Source organism: Heteronotia binoei, chromosome 8 (genome assembly GCF_032191835.1).
Source record: "Heteronotia binoei isolate CCM8104 ecotype False Entrance Well chromosome 8, APGP_CSIRO_Hbin_v1, whole genome shotgun sequence".
In the NCBI taxonomy this organism is placed as follows: Eukaryota; Metazoa; Chordata; class Lepidosauria; order Squamata; family Gekkonidae; genus Heteronotia; species Heteronotia binoei.
Window position 1 is genome coordinate 132,957,465 of NC_083230.1, and position 22,622 is coordinate 132,980,086.

The 22,622-nt window shown below is 54.1% G+C and overlaps 1 protein-coding gene across 1 annotated transcript in view; it reads right to left on the reverse strand.

Moving 5' to 3' along the window:
• SND1 (staphylococcal nuclease and tudor domain containing 1) overlaps window positions 1–22,065 on the reverse strand; it is a 156,360-nt gene extending 134,295 nt beyond the window's left edge. The window contains exon 1 of the mRNA XM_060246068.1: window positions 21,971–22,065. Coding sequence (XP_060102051.1) covers window positions 21,971–22,018 — 48 coding nt within the window. The 5' untranslated portion in view covers window positions 22,019–22,065. The remainder of the gene's footprint in view (window positions 1–21,970) is intronic.
• Window positions 22,066–22,622: the final 557 nt, after the last annotated feature.

Consider the following 22,622-nt stretch of genomic DNA (forward strand, 5'->3'; position numbering starts at 1 on the left):
TTCACCAAAACAGCTCAGCTGAAGGAGTGGACTGTGGGCTGCTCTGCCACACACAGGAGGCAATGGCTGTGGCCCACCAGAAGCAGAGAGCTTCCCTCTGTGCCACTCCCAACTAAGCACCACTGGTAGAGAGAGAAATTATCTACCCTGGTATTAGCACAGCAGCTACAATGAGAATGGAAAAATCACTCTTCAGCCAGAAGCTACTAATTTTCCTTCCCAACAAACTAACTGAGAAGCCGCAGCCACTCTCTGGGAGAGACAAGTTCCCACGGGGCAGAAAAAGGCAAGCAGATGCAGGAAGACCCCATTAAGGGAGGTCCCTCATTCACCTCTAGGGTTAGTTCTTCCTTCAGGTTCCGGGAAGGGGGGGAGGCGGTATGGTATAGCCCGGTCTCATCAGGGTCGACAGACCGAGGAAGACTCTGCAGAGGAAGGCAACAGCAAGCTACCTCTGCTCTCCCTTGCTGGAAGCGCCCGAAGTCGGCTGGGCCTTGAGGCCCCTTGCTGAACACACCAAGTCCCATGCAGCTCAGAGGTACTTCCAGCAGGACCTCTTCACAGGTAAGGAAATCAGCCTCTTCCTCACTTAAGAATCCAGAGGCATCTCTCTCAGTGACTGAATCTGAATCCAGCCCTCATGCATGGAAGGATTCAGCCAACCATCACCCGCATCGTAAGCCGGACACAGCTAACTACCTGATGCTCCCACCTTTCACCCACACGGTGGTCACTCTCCCTGCCTCCCTGTTCCAAATTGTCCCACCTCCTGCCCTTGTGGCCTCACAGGACTCGGTCTCTGCCTCGAGGCCCTTTCATCCTCTCTCGATCTGCTCTATTATCCGACCCCTGGAAGGCCTGCTCCTTCTCTCTCTGGCCGGACCCTCCAGCACTCATCCCACCTTCTCCAGACAGGCTGGCATGTTTAGCAGATGTTAGGTAGTAGGATTCACACAGGTGTGGGTGTGTGTTTGCACGAGCACATGATTCTCGGTGTGCCTCCTGCTTTCCCGTTGTCTGACTCTCCAAATAAAGATTTGAATTCTGATTAAAAACATAAGAGAAGCCCTGTTGGATCAGGCCAATGGCCCATCCAGTCCAACACTCTGTGCCACACATAAGAACATAAGAGAAGCCCTATTGGATCAGGCCTATGGCCCATCCAGTCCAACACTGTGTGTCGCATAAGAACATAAGAGAAGCCCTGTTGGATCAGGCCAATGGCCCATCCAGTCCAACACTCTGTGACACATAAGAGAAGCCATGTTGGTTCAGGCCAATGGCCCATCCAGTCCAACACTCTGTGTCACATAAGAACACAAGAGAAGCCATGTTGGATCAGGCCAATGGCCCATCCAGTTCAACACTCTGTGTCACAAAAGAGAAACCATGTTAGATCAGGCCAGTGGCCCATCCAGTTCAACACTCTGTGTCACATAAGAACATAAGAGAAGCCATGTTGGATCAGGCTAATGGCCCATCCAGTCCAACACTCTGGGTCACAAAAGAACAGCAGAGAAGCCATGTTGGATCAGGCCAATGGCCCATCCAGTCCAACACTCTGGGTTACAAAAGAACATCAGAGAAGCCCTGTTGGATCAGGCCAATGGCCCCTCCAGTCCAACACTCTGTGTCACATAAGAACATAAGAGAAGCCCTGTTGGATCAGGCCAATGGCCCATCCAGTCCAACACTCTGTGTCACATAAGAACCTAAGAGAAGCCCTGTTGGTTCAGGTCAATGGCCCATCCAGTCCAACACTCTGTGTCACATAAGAACATAAGAGAAGCCCTGTTGGTTCAGGTCAATGGCCCATCCAGTCCAACACTCTGTGTCACACAGTGGCCAAAAAAAATTATATACATATAGATACACACTGTGGCTAATAGCCACTGATGCTCCATATTTTTATCTAACCCCCTCTTGAAGCTGGCTATGCTTATAGCCGCCACTGCTTGTGGCAGTGAATTCCACGTTAATCACCCTTTGGGTGAAGTACTTCCTTTTATCCATTTTAACCCGACTGCTCAGCAATTTCATCAAATGCCCACGAGTTCTTGTATTGTGAGAAAGCGAGAAAAGGACTTCTTTCTCTACTTTCTCCATCTTGTAAGCCTCTATCATGTTACCCCGCAGTCGACGTTTCTCCAAGCTAAAGAGCCCCAAGCGTTTCAACCTTTCTTCATAGGGAAAGTGTTCCAACCCTTTAATCATTCTAGTTGCCCTTTTCTGCACTTTTTCCAATGCTATAATATCCTTTATTATTCTGGTGCGGTGACCAGAATTGTACACAGTATTCCAAATGAGACCGCACCATTGATTTATACAGGGGCATTATGATGCTGGCTGATTTGTTTTCAATTCCCTTCCTAATAATTCCCAGCATGGCGTTGGCCTTTTTTATTGCAATCTCACACTGTCTTGACATTTTCAGTGAGTTATCCACCATGACCCCAAGATCTCTCTCTTGGTCAGTCTCTGCCAGTTCACACCCCATCAACTTGTATTTGTAGCTGGGATTCTTGGCCCCAATGTGCATTACTTTGCACTTGGCCACAATGAACCTCATCTGCCACGTTGACGCCCACTCACCCAGCCTCAACAGTTCCCTTTGGAGTTCCTCACAATCCTCTCTGGTTCTCACCACCCTGAACAATTTAGTGTCATCTGCAAACTTGGCCACTTCACTGTTTACTCCCAACTCCAAATCATATATGAACAAATTAAAGAGCATGGGACCCAGTACCGAGCCCTGCGGCACCCCACTGCTTACCGTCCTCCACTGTGAAGACTGCCCATTTATACTCACTCTCTGCTTCCTATTAATCAGCCAGTTTTTGATCCACAAGAGAACCTGTCCTTTTACTCCATGACTCTCGAGCTTTCTAAGGAGCCTTTAATTAGGAACTTTATCAAAAGCTTTCTGGAAGTCAAGGTAAACAACATCCGTTGGGTCTCCTTTGTCCACGTGTTTTTTCACCCCCTTAAAGAACTGTAACAAGTTAGTGAGGCAAGATCTTCCCTTACAGAACCCATGCTGAGTCTTCCACAATAACAGGGGAGGGACAGTGGCTCAGTGGTAGAGCATCTGCTTGGGAAGCAGAAGGTCCCAGGTTCAATCCCTGGCATCTCCAAAGAAGTGTCCAGGCAAATAGGTGTGAAAAACCTCAGCTTGAGACCCTGGAGAGCCGCTGCCAGTCTGAGAAGACAATACTGACTTTGATGGACCAAAGGTCTGATTCAGTATAAGGCAGCTTCATATGTTCATATGTTCAACCCGTGTTCATCAATGTGCCTACTCATTCTGTCCTTGATAATGGGGGCTGAAAGGAGACCAAGGGAGCTTCCTTGATAATGATTCTTCCTTCCACTTTTATTTCTGGGGTTCTCCCCATTCCCATATGAGGCGCTACCCAAATTCAAGACACAGCATTCACCAGGCTGTCTAGTTTTGCTCTGAGTACATGCGTGTGTGCTTGACATGCAAGGGGGGTGCTCCGAACGCCAGGGGCCCCCCACCCACCTAGGCCATGCAGGTAACACAGAGCAGGAAAGTGCACCTCTGCCCCCCCTCGGAGGGAACTTGCAGGCCACAGCTGCACCTGCGAGGGGGCTCAAAGGAGACCAAGGGAGCTTCCCTGCCTGACTCTTTTGGGTCTCAGGGGGGTCCTGACAGGGTGGGCCCGTCCAGCTGAGCAAGCAGAAGCAGAGAGCCCAGTTCACCTGCTCTTGTCCTTTTGTGCCAGAAGAACCCACCAAGCGGCTTCCTCTGTGCCCCCAGAAGGGTTTCTGAGTGGCCATGTGTTTGTGCCGCTTGCTGCTGAGACGAAGGGAGCCAGCTGCTTCTGCTGAGGCAAGGAGTGATCCACCACCCTCCAGACTGTCTCTGCTGAGTGGCAGCTGCTCAGGCAGCCAGAAGACCCTCCCCGCGTGAGCGAGTGCCCACACCTGCTCCGTGCTGCATACCTGAGAGATCAAGGCAGGAATCTTTGGCATGCGGGGCTGGTGCTGCACCACTGGTGGCACAAACAAGGCCAAGGCGACAGAGGGCACGAGGATGGAACTCAGTCCAGGCGAGGCCAGAGCAAGCCCCCTGCTGGGGCTGCCTGCCTAGACTCAGGGGGGTGGGGGAGTGGTCTTTTGAGCAACCTGTGCTTGCTGGGCTCTTTTGCCAAGCTCTGCCTACAGGGGACTTTGATACATGCAACTCTCTGGTTTGCACCCATCTCCACCCCCAGTGGCTCCAGAGATGCTAAAGACAGCCTTCTGCCCCCCTCCCTCCCTCCCCGAGTGTCTCTGGGAGTCCAACCGGATTATTTTATCTAGATGCTGTTCTCCCCCCCGCCCACCCGCCATAAGCGTGGCCCAAAGCTGCTTATCCCCCCATTGTTTCCTCCCCCACTTGATCCTCACGAGGGAGGGAGGCTCAGCTGAGAGACAAAGGTCTCTGCCCCTCAGCTTCCATGGCAGCACAGCGGTCCTGCCCCAGCTCCCAGGCTGGCACTCTACCCCCCACCCCTTCCCCAGCTGTAGCTGCTGAGCGCCAGGCCCCACACTGCGGGCTCCCCTGGTCCCTTACAGAGCCTGGGGGGAGGGGGGCGCAGAGCCTGCATCTTCTCCTGTTCAGCCCTGGGCAGAAACCCTCCCATGGGCTCTTCTGTGCTAACAGCTGTAGCATCATCAAGGGACAACAACAGAGGTTGCAAGGGCTGTTCTGCATTAGGCAGCCTAGCCCCTAAGTGGACGTATCGTGGATCAGAAACCACATCAGACTGACCAGAAAAGCTCCCCACTGGATGCCTCTGGGAGGAAGAGGGCGGCTCGCCCACACTAAAGCTTCTGGCACAAGGCCTTTGGCCCACAGACAGACTCTGCTGCTCCAAGGAGCCAGCCGGGGCGGGGGGGGGGGGGGTTAAGAGCAGTGGACTCTAATCTGGAGAACCAGGTTGGATCCCCTCCTCCTCCACATGAAGCCTGCTGGGTGTCCTTGGGCCAATCACAGTTCTCAGTCAGAGTTGTTGTCTCAAGAGCAGTTCTCTCTCAGCCCCACCTGCCTCACAAGGTGCCTGTCTGTGGTGGGGAGAGGAAGAGAAGGAGACTGTAAGCAGCTCTGAGACTCCCTCCATAGTGAAGAGCAGGGTATAAAACCAACTCCTGGCCGCCACATTTGCGCTCCAATCACGAGGGCAGAGAGGAGCCAGGAGTGGCACTAACAAAGCTCTGGGGAGGGGAGGGGAGGGAGAAGGGTTTACAAAAGCCGGAGAAGCACGCTGTCACAATTAAGTGGCAACAGCAACTGTGCCTCGCCTTGCCAACTGTCAGGAAGTTTGCAGACTGTCAGTAACAAACAGAAAATTGCCTGTCAGTAAAAACAAAACCTCCGTGTGCATAAGCAGACACCGGCATGCAGCAACAGCAGCACCCCCCCTTGTCCGCGCAACCCGTCCATTCTCAAGCTTATGGTGACCCCAAAAGTATTTCGGGAGGGGGGGAATGGCTTTGGCCAAGGCAGCCATTTGGGGGCCCACCCTCTCTGCAAGAAGAGGAGAAGGCATTTCTGCCCCCGAAGCAGGCCGTGGTGCTGGGTCATGGAAAAGGGCAATGACAGCAAAGCAATGAGAGGCAAGCAGGGCTACGCCAGGCGGCAAGAAGGGATCAATAATCACTCTGCACCCACCGAGTTGGGCAAGGCGGGCGGGCCCGTGAGGCAAGGTCTCCGTCCTGGACTTCACCACGTGCACAAGAGAGGCAGGGAGGGCCCGCAGCGGCTTGAACGGGGTGGGGGGGGACGAGAAGGCAAGGCCCCAGGCCGCTCAGCTCCCTGCAGGCTGTGGCCAGAAGGGCTCTGAGTCCAGCTCCACCACACAGCAATGCTCAGGCAAGCAAGAAGGGCAGCCTGGGGACCCCCTGCGAGACCTCTGCCTGGCTGTGGTGGTCCGGGGGCTGAGGGGCTGCAGATCAAAGCAGAATGCAGATAAGGGTGGGCTCTGGCGAGAAGGGAGGCTGCTCCCAATAGGGATGTCCTTCCTTCTGTTTAAAGGCTGAGCCAACACTCCATATGGTTCGTGCTGCTTTGAGGAAAGGGGGCGGCAGAGAACAGATCATGTTTCCTCCCTCTCCAGGGCCCTGCAGAAGACTCACATCGAGCTAACAGTAGCGGACAGACAACTAACTTGCTTCCTTGCAGCGATTTTCCCTTTGCGAAAGACGCAGGCGGCAGTTGCAAGCCGGGAAACCTTGGCCAAGCTGTTCCCCCCTCCTCCGTGAGGCAGCCGGTAGCCAAAGCTCACCTGCTGTGATGGGAGGTGGCAGGAGCTCCGATTGGGGAGCCCACAAGAGCAGCCGCGGGGGGGGGGGTGCTGTGGAGGTCACGGGATACATGCCTCAGTCCACATCTGCAGAGCCAGGACAGAGGCGAAGGTCACCCACCCTGAGGCTACTGGCATTTCTTCCATGGGCTTCTCCAACACACACAGAGAGAGAGAGAGAGAGAGAGAGAGGCTGCCGTCAGCTGGCTCTTCCGTGCAGAGCTGGGGGTCGCTGGGTGGCATCCTGTCCTAGAGGCACCCATGGCGTTCTTTCTGGCCCAGTCCCACCTGCCTAGCTACAAGATGGCCTGCGGGGCAGGACTTGGGGACAGAGCAGGTAGCCTTGCGTTCAACACCCATCACTTCCAGGTACGAGGCCCCAGGAGAGACTACTCTGCCCTGGCAGGAGACCCGTCAGCAAGAAGGAAGAGCTGGCAGCAGCCAAGGCAGGGCAGACCCCAGAGAGCAGAGAGGGGGTCCATGGGCCCACCTTGGGAAGAGGGCGGAGGGAACACCCCAGCTGCTCCCGCCCAGCAAGAAGCCTTCATCAAGCTGCTGACTGATGACCCAGTGGCTCGCTGGCTGGCTGGCTGGCTGGCTGGTTTCCTGGGCGTCTTCGTCAGGGGCGAATGGCTGGTTGAGCAGGAGGATTTGTCATCCCGTGCGGCAGCAGGTGATTCTTCCCCGCGGAGGAGCAAGAGGCAGTCAGCAGGAAAGCCGTGGCACTTGCAGGGCAGAAGAGGGGCTCACCTGGGCTTCTGTTCTGTTTTGCTCCAACGGACCCACACAGGGCTACCCCCGCTGAGACAGCCAGGCCCCCAGGGAAAGGGTTCAACCACAAGTGCCCAGCCCAGGGGTCACAGAGGGCAACCGGAGACTGCCCAGCCCTTCCCACAGGCTACTCCTGGAAGACCAGAACACAGACCCACCCCCCAAGAAGCAGCAGCTGAGGAGAAAAGCAGCTCTTAGTACCACCCCGGGAAGCTGGGAGCAACCTCTGGGCATGGGAAGCCAGCCATGAGGAAAGCAGGACCAACAGCCCCTGCCCCACATGTCCCCTTCTCAGACTCAGCACAACACCAGGGAGGCCACACTTCATAGAATCCAAGACTTGGAAGGGATCTCCAGGGTCATCTAGTCCAACCCCCTGCACAATGCAGGAAACTCACAAACCCCTCCCCCTACATTCACAGGATCCTCATTGCTTTCAGATGGCCATCTAGCCTCTGCTTAAAAACCTCCAAGGAAGGAGAGCCCACCACCTCCCCACTGAGGAACCACTCTAATGGTCAGGAAGGTATTCCTAATGTTGAGCCGAAAACTCTTTTGATTTAATTTCAACCAGCTGGTTCTGGTCCTACCTTCCGGGGCCACAGAAAACAATTTCACACCATCCTCTATAGGACAGCCCTTCAAGGACTTGAAGATGGTGATCCTATCACCTCTCAGCCGCCTCCTCTCTAGGCTAAACATCCCCAGCTCCTTCAACCTTTCCTCTTAGGACTTGGTCTCCAGACCCCTCACCATCTTCATCGCCCTCCTCTGGACCTGTTCCAGCTGGTCTATGCCCTTCTTAAAATGTGGTGCCCAAAACTGAACACAATACTCCAGGTGAGGTCTTACCAGAGCAGAGTAAAGCGATTCCAACACATCACGTGATCTGGACACTTGACTTCTGTTGATACAGCCCCAAATTGCATTTGCGTTTTTAGCCACTGCATCACACTGCTGACTCATGTTCAGCGTATGATCCACTAAGACCCCGAGATCCTTTTCGCACAGACTACTGCTAAGACAAGTCTCCCCCATTCTATAACCATGCATTGGATTTTTCCTACCGAAATGCAGAACTTTACATTTATCCCTGTTGAAATTCATTTTATTGATTTTAGCCCAGTTTTCCAGCCTCTCAAGGTCATCCTGTATCCTGCTTCCGTCTTCTTCTGTGTTTGCAACCCCTCCCAATTTAGTATCATCGGCGAATGGAATAAGCATTCCCTCTATTCCTTCACCCAAATAGTTTATAAAGATGTTGAACAAAAGAGGTCCCAGGACAGATCCTTGAGGCACTCCACTTGTCCCTCCTCTCCACTTCACAGGACCAGGGACAGCTGAGAAGACAGACACAGATTAATGCTCAGATTAAGGATTTTATACTGCACAGAATGGAAAGGAATGCAGAGAAATCTGCGGCTGAACACTTTGCCCTTCTCCCAATTGTATCGGGAAGAGAAGTCTCCAGCTCCCCAGGGCAAGTGAAGGCACCCTGCATTCCAAAGGACTGGACCCACAATGCGGGGGGGGGGGGGGGCGGGGGAGCGGCCTGGCCACTGTGGTAGAAGCTGAGTCCCAAGGCAGCTGAGGTGGCACAGTCCCCCCAGCCCTGCCATCTCGAGATGTCCCGGAGCAGGCAAGGCACAGAGCAAAGCTGTGCTGCCACAGTGCGGGCACAATCCAGCATTGCGTGGTCAGAGTCCGGTCCCCTCAGCCATACGCGGAGGGAGGGAGGGCGTGATGGAAGCAGGTTCAGGACCAAGCCAAGAGCCAAGGTCCAGTTACAGGGCAGGAGCCAGAGCCACGGTCCAGAGGCCGATGCGTTGCTTCCCCAGCCTGTCTCCCCCTCTCTCTGCCAGTTTGGTGTAGTGGTTAAGTGTGTGGACTCTAATCTGGGAGAACTGGGTTTGATTCCCCACTCCTCAACTTGCACCTGCTGGAATGGCCTTGGGTCAGCCATAGCTCTGGCAGAGGTTGTCCTTGAAAGGGCAGCTGCTGTGAGAGTCCTTTCAGCCCCACCCACCTCACAGGGTGTCTGTAGTGGGGGGGGGAGGAAGGGAAAGGAGATTGTGAGCCGCTCTGAGACTCTTCGGAGTGGAGGGTGGGATATAAAGCCAATATCTTCATCTACCTCACAGGGTGTCTGTTGTGGAGGGAGGAAGGGAAAGGAGACCGTGAGCCGCTCGGAGACTCTTCGGAGTGGAGGGCGGGATATAAATCCAATATCTTCATGTACCTCACAGGGTCTCTGTTGTGGGGGAGGAAAGGAAAGGAGTTTGTGAGCCGCTCTGAGACTCTTCGGAGTGGAGGGCGGGATATAAATCCAATATCTTCATCTACCTCATAGGGTGTCTGTTGTTGAGGAAGGTAAAGGAGATTGTGAGCCACTCTGAGACTCTTCAGAGTGGAGGGAGGGATATAAATCCAATATCTTCATCTACCTCACAGGGTGTCTGTTGTGGGGGAGGAAGGGAAAGGAGATTGTGAGCCGCTCTGAGACTCCTCGGAGTGGAGGGTGGGATATAAATCCAATATCTTCATCTACCTCACAGGGTGTCTGTTGTGGAGGGAGGAAGGGAAAGGAGACCGTGAGCCGCTCGGAGACTCTTCGGAGTGGAGGGCGGGATATAAATCCAATATCTTCATGTACCTCACAGGGTCTCTGTTGTGGGGGAGGAAAGGAAAGGAGTTTGTGAGCCGCTCTGAGACTCTTCGGAGTGGAGGGCGGGATATAAATCCAATATCTTCATGTACCTCACAGGGTGTCTGTTGTGAGGGAGGAAGGTAAAGGAGATTGTGAGCCGCTCTGAGACTCTTCGGAGTGGAGGGCGGGATATAAATCCAATATCTTCATCTACATCACAGGGTGTCTGTTGTGGGGGAGGAAGGGAAAGGAGATTGTGAGCCGCTCTGAGACTCTTCGGAGTGGAGGGCGGGATATAAATCCAATATCTTCATCTACATCACAGGGTGTCTGTTGTGGGGGAGGAAGGTAAAGGAGATTGTGAGCCGCTCTGAGACTCTGAGATTCGGAGTGGAGGGCGGGATATAAATCCAATATCTTCAATATCTTCTTCATAGGAGGTCCCCGTCTCGCAGCTGGGTTGCACCCTGCAGGTGTCTGTGCTCTCCTCCTGACCACCAAGACCCAGGTGTCTCTGGGCTGCTAGCCACGCACTCTGCCTCCTTGGCCTGCAGCACATGCCAGACGCTCTTTCGTTTGCATTCCAACAGCTCTGGAGATGAGGTGGGGGCCGGGAGCTTGAACAGCTGGGAAGCCACTGTCAGACTGTGAGACACTGCTTGGGCAGGTTGCAGTCTTTCTGCAGCAGGCCATGCTCAGCTACCTGCGAGCTGGGACCGTCTTCTCTGTCCTGTGCGCTGTTCTTCCTCAGAGACCCCTGCCTCTCTGGGTTGGCTGCAGAGCAGCAAAAAAAAGGAATTGATCCAAGTTAAAATATTTGCTCTGTGGCTCCGTGAAGTAGTTTTTGTGGAGAGATCAGGCTGATGAAGGAACGAAACTGGATTTTGACCTAGGAGTACAGTCCATGCTCTCTCCAGTGGAAGTTTTGGATTCCTTTGTAGCAGATCGGAGGGTAAGAGGGCATAAATTGCAAACAAGAGAGGTGATCACAGCCCTTCAGACATGATTAGATGGACTTTTTTACCCTCAGACTCTTTCTGTGATTGCATTTGTTATCAGCTGCTCTTCTGGGAGCATAATTGTCTATTTACAGGTAGTTTCACAGTCTTTGTCAGTAATATATATATTTGTACACACAGAGTGTGAATGTAAGTGCTTTGTTTGGTCAGGAGAAGCAGGGCCCAGAAGCTCCATGCAGGCCCTCTGCTGGAAAAGCACAGTCACCCCACCCCACCCCATGCCAGCCCTCTGCAAGCGGGGTAGGCAGCCCCTACCCAAGGCTTCAGAAAGGAGGCCGAGTCATCAGCCAGTTCTGCCTGGCAGCGCATCCAGCCCTGGCCAAAGGAAAAGCCACCCCAGAGCCGGTCTCCTCCTCCTCTGGGAGCCATGGCCCCTTGGGCAGCCCTCGGGCAACAGGGCACACCCAGCAAGCGGCAGCCGCAGCTATATCCCGCTGCTGCCAAAGGTAGCAGGACGGAGCCTGGCCAAGGCGCCCACATTAACTGCCCCCAGGTTGCCAGTCAAGCAGAGGTCACCCCTCTCCCTCCTGCAGCAGTACAGTGCCCCCTGGTGCCACACACCAGTCGGCCTCCCCTGGGAGCAGCTCCAGCAAAGAGGGGAGGGGGCACTGCACCTGCTAAGACACAGCCCCTCAGCACTGTCAAACGCTGTCTCTTCGTGCTCCAGCCCCCACCCCCCGGGATACGCTCATCCAAGCCCTCCAAGGAGAAGGCCACGCTCAGAACCTCACACGCATCACGTCCCCAAAGGCCACAGCTCTTCCGAGGGAACGGCTGTCTTGGACTAGACGCAGCCATAAGAAGCAGATCCAGAGCTATATAATGAGCTATGTTCCACCCACCCCAAAAGGAGTTCTCCCCAACCCCTGGACCTCCACAATGTTTCCAAACAATCAAGAGACACGAAAGGGAACCAGAGGCCACAGCAGCACTCCAGCGCACCTCAGAGGAGGAAGGGAGGACCCAGAGACCGTCCTCACAGGAAGCACAGCTGCAAGAAAGCAGGAAAGGGAGGGGCCACCGCACTGGGGCAATACGGCAGGAGCAGATCTCCACTGAGGAGGAACTCTGGGAGCCCAAAGTCACCTGCCGCCCAGATCAAGGATGCTCTACTGCACCACTATGCCACATGGTGGGGCAAGAACTGGTCAACATTCTACCTCGGATGCTGGCCCTCTTAACGGGCCATTTGGGGAGGGGTGTGCTGCAGAAGTATCCTTTGGGTTTTTTAAAAAGTGGGATTTCTTACCCTCAGTGTTTCTTTCTAGGTAAAGGAAAGGTCCCCTGTGCAAGCACCAGTCGTTTCCGACTCTGGGGTGACGTTGCTTTCACAATGTTTTCACGGCAGATGTTTACAGGGTGGTTTGCCATTGCTTTCCCCAGTGTCTTTCGAGAAGAGAGTAATTCTAGATCCTTTGGGAACGCCCCTCCCATCTGAGGGGGGCAGCCTACTGATGGACGCCCCCTTGAGAGGAAGAGAGATTCCTTGGATGCATTAGGAAAAAACCCCAGGAATACTCCTCCCCCAAAAGTTTGACCAACAAAATAAAGAGAATGCCAACATGGCTAAACTTTAGGTTAAAAACTTGTAATAGGGAAATCAGTTCATCAGTTACAGCAACCAGGAAAAAAGCAGGTGAGAGAACATCCCAGGGACACTCCCAAAGAAGAAGCCGATGTCCCCTGATCCGCAGCCAGCAGGCCTTTCCTTGCTTCTTTCCTTCTAAATCGGAGGTGGGCCAGATTCAGTCTTTCTCAGCAGCCCCGTGGCAGGCCCCAGGAATCTACTGGCTGCTTCATTCAGAATCAGAGAACCCTAGAGTGGGAAGGGACCTCCAGGGTCATCTAGTTCAACCCCCTGCACAATGCAGGAAACTCAAAAACACCTCTCCCTAAATCCACAGGATCTTCATTGCTGTCAGATGGCCATCTAGCCTCTGTTGAAAAACCTCCAAGGAAGGAGAGCCCACCAACTCCCTAGGAGGAAGGCTGTTCCACTGAGGAACCCCTCTAAACTCACAAACCCCTCCCCCTAAATTCACAGGATCTCCATTGCTGTCAGATGGCCATCTAGCCTCTGTTGAAAAACCTCCAAGGAAGGAGAGCCCACCACCTCCCCAGGAGGAAGCCTGTTCCACTGAGGAACCCCTCTAAACTCACAAACCCCTCCCCCTAAATTCAAGGATCCTCATTGCTGTCAGATGGCCATCTAGCCTCTGTTGAAAAACCTCTAAGGAAGGAGAGCCCACCACCTCCCCAGGAGCAAGCCTGTTCCACTGAGGAACCGCTCTAAACTCACAAACCCCTCCCCCTAAATTCACAGGATCCTCATTGCTGTCAGATGGCCATCTAGCCTCTGTTGAAAAACCTCTAAGGAAGGAGAGCCCACCACCTCCCGAGGAAGCCTGTTCCATTGAGGAATCGCTCTAATTGTCAGGAAGTTCTTCCTAATGCTGAGCTGGAAACTGTTTGGATTTAATTTCAACCCATTGGTTCTGGTCCTACCTTCCGGGGCCACAGAAAACAATTACACCCCATCCTCTATAGGACAGCCCTTCAAGGACTTGAAGATGATGATCCTATCACCTCTCAGCGGCCTCCTCTCCAGACTAAACATCCCCAGCTCCTTCAACCTTGGTCTCCAGATCCTTCACCATCTTCGTCACCCTCCTCTGAACCCATTCCAGCTTGTCTAGATCCTTCTTAAAATGTGGTGCCCAAAACTGAACACAATACTCCAGGTGAGGTCTTACCAGAGCAGAGTAAAGCGATTCCATCACTTCACGTGATCTGGACACTAGATGTCTGTTGATACAGCCCCAAACTGCATTTGCCTTTTTAGCCGCCGCATCACACTGTTGACTCATGTTCAGTGTATGATCCACTAAGACCCCGAGATCCTTTTCACACAGACTACTGTTAAGACAAGTCTCCTCCATCCTATAACCATGCATTGGATTTTTCCTGCCTAAATGCAGAAAAACAGGTTTCCTACCTGTAACTGATGATCTTCGAGTGGTCATCTGTGCAGTCACACCAATGGGAGAGGCGCCGGCGCCGGCGCCGATCACGATCGGTAACTTCAAAGCCCCCTGGTCCTCCCCGCATACGTTCATCAAGCACTATGCGTTGGACCTTCAGCGGAGACAGAGTTCGTCGGTGGGCAGTGCAGTCCTGCAGTCGCTCGCCTGTTGACGGACCACGCAACCCTCCTCCAGGTATGCGATGAGCTTGCTATTCTCCCATTGGTGTGATGCACAGAGACCACGAAGAAGATAAACAGGTTTCCTACCTGTAACTGATGATCTTCGAGTGGTCATCTGTGCAGTCACACTACCCGCCCACCTTCCCCACTGCTGCGGGTCCGTCTCCAGGGCTCCTGCAGCGGTCAGAAAGAACTGGTGGGATGTCCGCTCCTGTCCCGTTGGGCATGCGCAGTGGGGGGGGGGTGCCTGCGCATGCGCACCGGGACGGGGGCGCGGAAATCCGCGGCTTTGAAGTTACCGATCGTGATCGGCGCCGGCGCCTCTCCCATTGGTGTGATGCACAGAGACCACAAAGAAGATCTTTACATTTATCCTTGTTGAAATTCATTTTATTGGTTTTCGCCCAGTTTTCCAGCCTCTCAAGGTCATCCTGCTTCTGTCCTCTTCTGTGTCTGCAGCTCCTCCCAATTTAGTAGAAGCTGCTGAGAGGTGAAGTCTGCCCCTGAAGTGAGCCAAGGTGAAGCCATCAATGTGAATCCTTCCACCTCCTCCTTCCAGATCAAGCACCCTCCTTGCATCAGAGACACCACCTCTCCCCATGTAGGCCTCCCTTAAGACAAGGATGGCTGCCTCCCCACCTGCTTCTCCTACTCTGTGGCCCCATTCCTCAGAAAAGACACACCGAGGACACTCCCTGATCACATAGTCGGTTTCATTTCAGCAGACTTTTTGCAGATGTTGCTGAGAGAGCCAGTTTGGTGTAGTGGTGAAGTGCGCAGACTGTTATCTGGGAGAACCGGGTTAGATTCCCCACTCCTCCACCTGCACCTGCTGGATTGGCCTTGGGTCAGCCAGAGCTCTCGTAGGAGTTGTCCTTGAAAGGGCAGTTTCTGTCAGAGCTCTCTCAGTCCCACCTACCTCACAGGGTGTTTGCTGGGGGGGGGGGGGAGGAGGTAATTTGCGGATGACACTAAATTTGCGGATGACAATAAATTTGCGGATGACACTAAATTGTTCAGGGTGGTGAGAACCAGAGAGGATTGTGAGGAACTCCAAAGGGATCTGTTGAGGCTGGGTGAGTGGGCGTCAACGTGGCAGATGCGGTTCAATGTGGCCAAGTGCAAAGTAATGCACATTGGGGCCAAGAATCCCAGCTACAAATACAAGTTGATGGGGTGTGAACTGGCAGAGACTGCCGAAGAGAGAGATCTTGGGGTCATGGTAGATAATTCACTGAAAATGTCAAGACAGTGTGCGTTTGCGATAAAAAAGGCCAACGCCATGCTGGGAATTATTAGGAAGGGAATTGAAAACAAATCAGCCAGTATCATAATGCCTCTGTATAAATCGATGGTGCGGTCTCATTTGGAGTACTGTGTGCAGTTCTGGTCGCCGCACCTCAAAAAGGATATTATAGCACTGGAGAAAGTTCAGAAAAGGGCAACTAAAATGATTAAAGGGCTGGAACACCTTCCCTATGAAGAAAGGTTGAAACGCTTAGGGCTCTTTAGCTTGGAGAAACGTCGACTGAGGGGTGACATGATAGAGGTTTACAAGATAATGCATGGGATGGAGAAAGTAGAGAAAGAAGTACTTTTCTCCCTTTCTCACAATACAAGAACTCGTGGGCATTCGATGAAATTGCTGAGCAGACAGGTTAAAACGGATAAAAGGAAGTACTTCTTCACCCAAAGGGTGATTAACATGTGGAATTCACTGCCACAGGAGGTGGTGGCGTCCACAAGCATAGCCACCTTCAAGAAGGGGTTAGATAAAAATATGGAGCAGAGGTCCATCAGTGGCTATTAGCCACAGTGTGTGTGTGTGTGTGTGTGTGTGTGTGTGTGTGTGTGTGTATATATATATATATATATATATATATATATATATATATATATATATATATTTGGCCGCTGTGTGACACAGAATGTTGGACTGGATGGGCCATTGGCCTGATCTAACATGGCTTCTCTTATGTTCTTATGTTGTTCTTAAGGTAAAGGAGACTGTGACCACTCTGGGACTCTGAGATTCAGAGTATAGGGTGGTATATAAATCCAATATCTTCTTTATCTTCTTACTGCCACTGCAGAAACCAGCCTGTATCCCCTGTGTTTTACAATCACTGCTCCTCTTAATATTATAAATGGCTTAGCAATTAGCTGGGTGGTGGGAAATGCTGCTGGAGTGGGTAAGTTGGCATTTGCCCTCCTGGTGATCCTGAGGCAGCTCATGATGTTCAGTGCAGCCATTTCAGCTGGTCCACAGCAAGTCCTCAGACTGCTGCTTGGAAACACACACACACCCATGGGCTGCTGAGGGCTGGCCCCCTTTTGGTCCATGGTGAAGCCAAGAGGAAGGGGTGCCCCCCCCCCAAATCAGGGGCCATGGTAAGCCCTGGGCACCTCCTGTTGGGGCAGCTGCTGCGTACAATGCTCACATCCAGATGAACCGTCTTTGGGGTGAACCGAGGAGGAAGAGTCACCAGCCACCACCACTTTTCCACCGCCAAGGCTGCGCAGTGGAAGACACCGCCCTGATTGTGCGAGGAGGGGCTTCCAGGAGGGGAGGCCTTGCAGAACCAGCACCCGTGGCACAAACCACCCTTCAGATGCCTCCAGGCCCCTAGCAGAGCCTGGGATCAGCCGGTTCCATCCTTTACATACTTCCAAAATAGAAGTGCCTGCCATGCGGCTGATGGAACCATAAGACATTCATGAGCCCTTGGGGTCCATCAGGAATGAAGCGCTTGCCTCAGTGGCTAAGAGAGGCAGCTATCTGTCCATCACTCTAAAAACCATCAACAGAGAGGAGTGATGGGGCCAACTATCGCCGCCCCCTCATCTGCCCTTTCAGGGGAAGGTAGCTGAAGGAGGGCTTTGGAGAACAATTCCAGATCTTCCCGCCAGACACCTCCGCCTTCAAGCCAGGAGATGGGACCCAGGCAGAGCTGGTGGCTAGAACTGGGGAAGGTTTGAAATCTGAAAGGAAGTGATGGGAATTTCATGTCCTAGAGAGAGGGTGTGTGTGTGTGTATTTTCAAAATAATGCCACGAACCAAGAGTGGCAAGAATCCAGGCAACCAAAAGAGTGGAGGAGAGGCAGAGCCTGAGGGAAAGAGTTGGTCCCCCCCCACACACACACGTGGCGGCTCCCAGTCCCCGCTTGCCCCCTGCAAAGCCAGCCACAGTCCCCGAGGCCCGGACGGCCACAGCAGGGCCAAGCCAGCAACGCCCCTCCCCTCCCCTCCCCTCCCGGGGCTGGGAGACATCACTGGAAGCGCAAGGGGCGCTGGCAGGCCAGATCGATGGCGACAGGTCAGCAAGGACAGGCCGCTGCGGCTCCACTTGTCCTTTCCAATCCGAAGGCAGCTCCAGCCCCCGGGGGCTGTTTGATCGTTCACGTAAAGGACTTTTTCATCGCTTGGCTCAATCAAATTAATCGGAAGTGAAAAATGCAGTGCTGACAAAGGAAATATTTAGAAAGCAACTGCTGTGACATCAAAGTCAGTGGAGAGCCAGACTCCCGCGGCTGCCTGTGCAGGGAAGCGCAGCGAGCAGCCCCCTCCAGGACCCCTCTGGCCCACTGAGCTCAGGCAGAGCCCTCCACAGCACCCCCCCCCCAAGTTCCCAGCAACTTGGAAGCCCGGCTGGGCCCTGCCTGTCTCTCCTTCCACTCCCGGAGGGCAACATCTCAGGTGAGGGGGACAAAGCAGCCCAAGCCCATGCCCGGGTCAGGCAGCTTGAAGAGGAGAAGGAGGGGGGAACAGATGTCCAGCCACAGCCCGTCCTGTCCTGCAAGCCCCCTCTTTGGCTCCAAAGCCTTTGCAGATACACCACTTAACAGCCAGGTGCCATCTGCAGAAAGAAGCCACAAAACTGAGCCATAAAGACACTGCTGTGACCTTCCCTGCCCCGCCCCCCCAGGGGCACACCGCAGGGTTTGGAGGTTCCCAACTTCCGCTGGCAAGGACGCGGTCCTGATCCTAGGCCCTGAGCTGCCAACTGCGTGCCGCTGCGTTTCTCCCCAGAAAGTTGCATCTATTCCATACTAAAAAGACATCTGAATTCTGACCTAGAAAAGCGTAATCATGGGACTTAACAAAGATTATGCAAATGGAACAATGTGTATATTTTAATCCACTTCTTCTGCGAGAGAAGCAAAGAACTCTGCCAGGCACAGAAACCCCCTCGGTCCCCAGACACCTCCAGAGACATCCACTGCGCCTCCCGCATTTCGGCACAAGGGCTGCATCAAGAGGTACCGCAGCCAAACCGGAGCAGGCCGGGGAGGGGAGGGTCCCTCTAATGACTGAGCAGCCAGTCCCCAGCCAGTCCGATGTCCCGGGAGGGGGGGCACCAAGCAGCCCTCCTCCCCAGCATCTGCCACAGACCCCTCCGCTCTCAGCTCACAGCCTACAATGGAACCACTCTCCTCCACAAGGAGCCAAGCCCACAGTCACACAGAGTCTCATACCCCGATCCTGCCTCCATCCCACCAGGTCCTTTCAGAATGGAAGGAAGCCGGCAGGTCAAGATCCGCAAGACACTGCATTCCCTCCCACACCAATCCCCTTTCCAAGCTTTCCTTGCATGTTTGTGCAACTGCAGCAGACTGGCAGCCGTGCCAGCCTGCCAAGCACCACTCAGGACCCCCTGCCCTGCCCTGCCCTGCCAGACCCAGAACCAGGCCTCAGCCATGATCCATTCCACACACACACCCCCGGGCAGAGCTGCAGGACACAAATCATCCACGGCGTCTTCCGTAGCAGGAGATGGGGGGGGGCAGGTGGCTTGCCAGGGTGGAGCCCAGCAGCTGCCCAAGGAACAGCGGTGGGTCTGGGAGGTCTCTCAGGCCCTCCCGAGCAGGCAAAGGGAAGACTGAGACAGACAGAAACAAAAGGAGGAACCGGGCAAGACTCTGCACAAAGCTGCTCACCTCGGGGGCACCGCACGGCTCATCCTCCTCAGTGGCCCTTCGCTTTCTCAATCCTCTCCTCCCCTCCCTGTCCTCTGGAGGGCCTCCATGCCAACGGGCAGCCAATCAGCTCATGGCAGCCCTCCACTCCCACAATGGCCTACAGGCCCAGTCACCCCAACCCCACCCCAGGCTGCCTTACAGTGTGTCACGTCACTGATCTCTTAAGAACATAAGAGAAGCCATGTTGGACAAGACCAATGGCCCATCCAGTTCAATACTTGGTGTCACACAGTGGCCAGAAAACCCAAGTGCCATCAGGAGGTCCATCAGTGGGGCCAGGACACTAGCAGCCCTCCCACTGCCCCCCCCCAGCACCAAGAAGACAGAGCATCACTGCCCCAGACACATAAGAACATCAGAGAAGCCATGTTGGATGAGGCCAATGGCCCATCCAGTCCAACACTTGATGTCAGACAGTGACCAAAAACCCCAGATACCATCGGGAGGTCCATTAGTGGAGCCAGGACACCAGAAGCCCTCCCACTGTGCCCCCCCAAGCACCAAGAATACAAAGCTCTTAGGGTCAGTCTTGCCTCCTCTGACCAGAGCAGCTCTCCTGGGTCTCTTTTACGCCACCTTCTAGATGGATACACTGTCAGAGCCTGAACTTGGGACCTTCTGCATGCCAAGCAGATGCTCCTCCACAGAGTCACTATCCCTCTCTGCTAGCTCAGCTTCCCCCCATGGCCACACCCATCCCTCCTAAATATTGCTGAGCAGCAGCCGAGAGATTTAATGTCTGGATTGCAAAGAGACCATCATGGCTCAATGACAGAGCATCTGCCAGTTTGATGTAGTGGTTAAGTGTGCGGACTCTTATCCGGGAGAACCAGGTTTGACTCCCCACTCCTCCACTTGCACCTGCTGGAATGGCCTTGGGTCAGCCATAGCTCTCTTATCTGGGAGAACCGGGTTGGATTCCCCACTCCTCCACTTGCAGCTGCTGGAATGGCCTTGGGTCAGCCTGAGCTCTCTTATCTGGGAGAACCGGGTTTGATTCCCCACTCCTCCACTTGCAGCTGCTGGAATGGCCTTGGGTCAGCCAGAGCTCTCTTATCTGGGAGAACCGGGTTGGATTCACCACTCCTCCACTTTCAGCTGCTGGAATGGCCTTGGGTCAGCCAGAGGTCTCTTCTCTGGGAGAACCAGGTTGGATTCCCCCCTCCTCCACTTGAAGCTGCTGGAATGGCCTTGGGTCAGCCAGAGCTCTCTTATCTGGGAGAACCGGGTTTGATTCCCCACTCCTCCACATGCAGCTGCTGGAAGGGCCTTGGGTCAGCCATAGCTCTCTTATCTGGGAGAACCAGGTTTGATTCCCCACTCCTCCACTTGCAGCTGCTGGAATGGCCTTGGGTCAGCCAGAGCTCTCTTATCTGGGAGAACCGGGTTTGATTCCCCACTCCTCCACATGCAGCTGCTGGAAGGGCCTTGGGTCAGCCATAGCTCTCTTATCTGGGAGAACCAGGTTTGATTCCCCACTCCTCCACTTGCAGCTGCTGGAATGGCCTTGGGTCACCCAGAGGTCTCTTATCTGGGAGAACCAGGTTTGATTCCCCACTCCTCCACTTGCAGCTGCTGGAATGGCCTAGGGTCAGCCAGAGCTCAGGCAGAGGTTGTCCTTGAAAGGGCAGCTGCTGCTGCAAGAGCCTTCTCAGCCCCACCCACCTCACAGGGTGTCTGTTGTGGCAGGGGGAAGGTAAAGGAGATTGTGAGCCGCTCTGGGACTCTTCGGAGTGGAGGGCGGGATATAAATCCAATATCTTCATCTACCTCACAGGGTGCCTTTTGTGGGGGGAGGAAAGGAGATTCTGAGCCGCTCTGAGACTCTTCGGAGTGGAGGGCGGGATATAAATCCAATATCTTCATCTACCTCACAGGGTGTCTGTTGTGGGGGAGGAAGGGAAAGGAGATTGTGAGCCGTTCTGAGACTCTTCGGAGTGGAGGGCGGGATAGAAATCCAATATCTTCATCTACCTCACAGGGTGTCTGTTGTGGGGGGGGAGGAAGGGAAAGGAGATTGTGAGCCGCTCTGAGACTCTTTGGAGTGGAGGGCGGGATAGAAATCCAATATCTTCATCTACCTCACAGGGTGTCTGTTGTGGGGGAGAAAGGTAAAGGAGATTGTGAGCCGCTCTGAGACTCTTCGGGGTGGAGGGAGGGATATAAATCCAATATCTTCATCTACCTCACAGGGTGTCTGTTGTGGGCAAGGAAGGGAAAGGAGATTGTGAGCTGCTCTGAGACTCTTCGGAGTGGAGGGCGGGATATAAATCCAATATCTTCATCTACCTCACAGGGCGTCTGTTGTGGGGGGGGTAGGGAAAGGAGATTGTGAGCTGCTCTGAGACTCTTCGGAGTGGAGGGCGGGATAGAAATCCAATATCTTCATCTACCTTACAGGGTGTCTGTTGTGGGGGAGGAAGGGAAAGGAGATTGTGAGCCGCTCTGAGACTCTTCGGAGTGGAGGGCGGGATAGAAATCCAATCTCTTCATCTACCTCACAGGGTGTCTGTTGTGGGGAGGGGAGGAAGGTAAAGTAGATTGTGAGCCGCTCTGAGACTCTTCGGAGTGGAGGGCGGAATATAAATCCAATATCTTCATCTACCTCACAGGGTGTCTGTTGTGGGGGGGGGGGGTGATAAAGGAGATTGTGAGCCTCTCTGAGACTCCGAGATTCAGAGTGGAGGACAGGATATAAATCCAGTACCTTCTTCTGCTGCCCCTGAGCATGCAGAAGGCCCCAGGTTCCATTCCCAGCATCTTGTAGCAGGAGATGCCTGTAGCAGGAGATACCTTTGCCTGAGAGCCACAGCCTGGAGAGCACGGACCCTGATGGACCCCCGGGTCAGATGCAGCAGCGGAAAGCAGCTTCCTGTGTGCCCTGCAAGCATCGGAGAGACCCTTCCAAAGGCCCCTCAGGCTAACCAGTCAAGCCGCAAGGGAGAGTGAGGAGAGGAACGCAGGCAACAGAACCACGGTGCCCTCCAGGAGTAGCCCCCTCCGCCCCAGCCTCCATGAACCCCCAGAAGAGCTGCCTACCTTCTTCCCAATGAGCTTCTTGCGCAGGAACTCCCGAGCCTCAAACATGTAGGGGATGTCGTAGAGGGGACGGAGCTTCCGGTTCTTGTCCTGGAGGAGGGGAAACAAAGAGGGTCACCACATGGGTCAGAGCCAAGAGGAAGAAAGGAACTGTGGGAAGGCCAGGAGACCCTTCACAGCCATGGGGCACCATTGCAACCCCACCGGGGCCAGCACCAGCCCAGCCGAGGGGAAATAAACTGAACGTTCTTTGCTCTGAGCACCTCCGCGGGGCCTCTGGCATGGTGGACCCCACGGCTCCCCTCTTAGACCTTTATCTCCTTCAGCTTTGCCCTTCTTGCAACAGCTCTGAGTTCCCAACATGTCTGTGGGGTGATTCACTACAGACACTGCCACCAACCCTCTCTCTTCTCCTCCACCCCACACCCGGTCAGTTCAGACTCCAGGTCAAGCCCTCCAGAGTCTCACCATGCTGCTGTGGGACAAAGGAGGCAGCCTGTCTCCCTCTGGCCAGGCCTCCCTCAGGACCTCTCAGCAACTGAGTACAAAGGATACGGTCCCTTGACACCCACCCACGCTCCATGCGTCTCTGCTTCCCTCTCCCTTTGGATCTCCTCCTTTTACTGCTTCTGCAGTGGCTGGTTAAGAACAT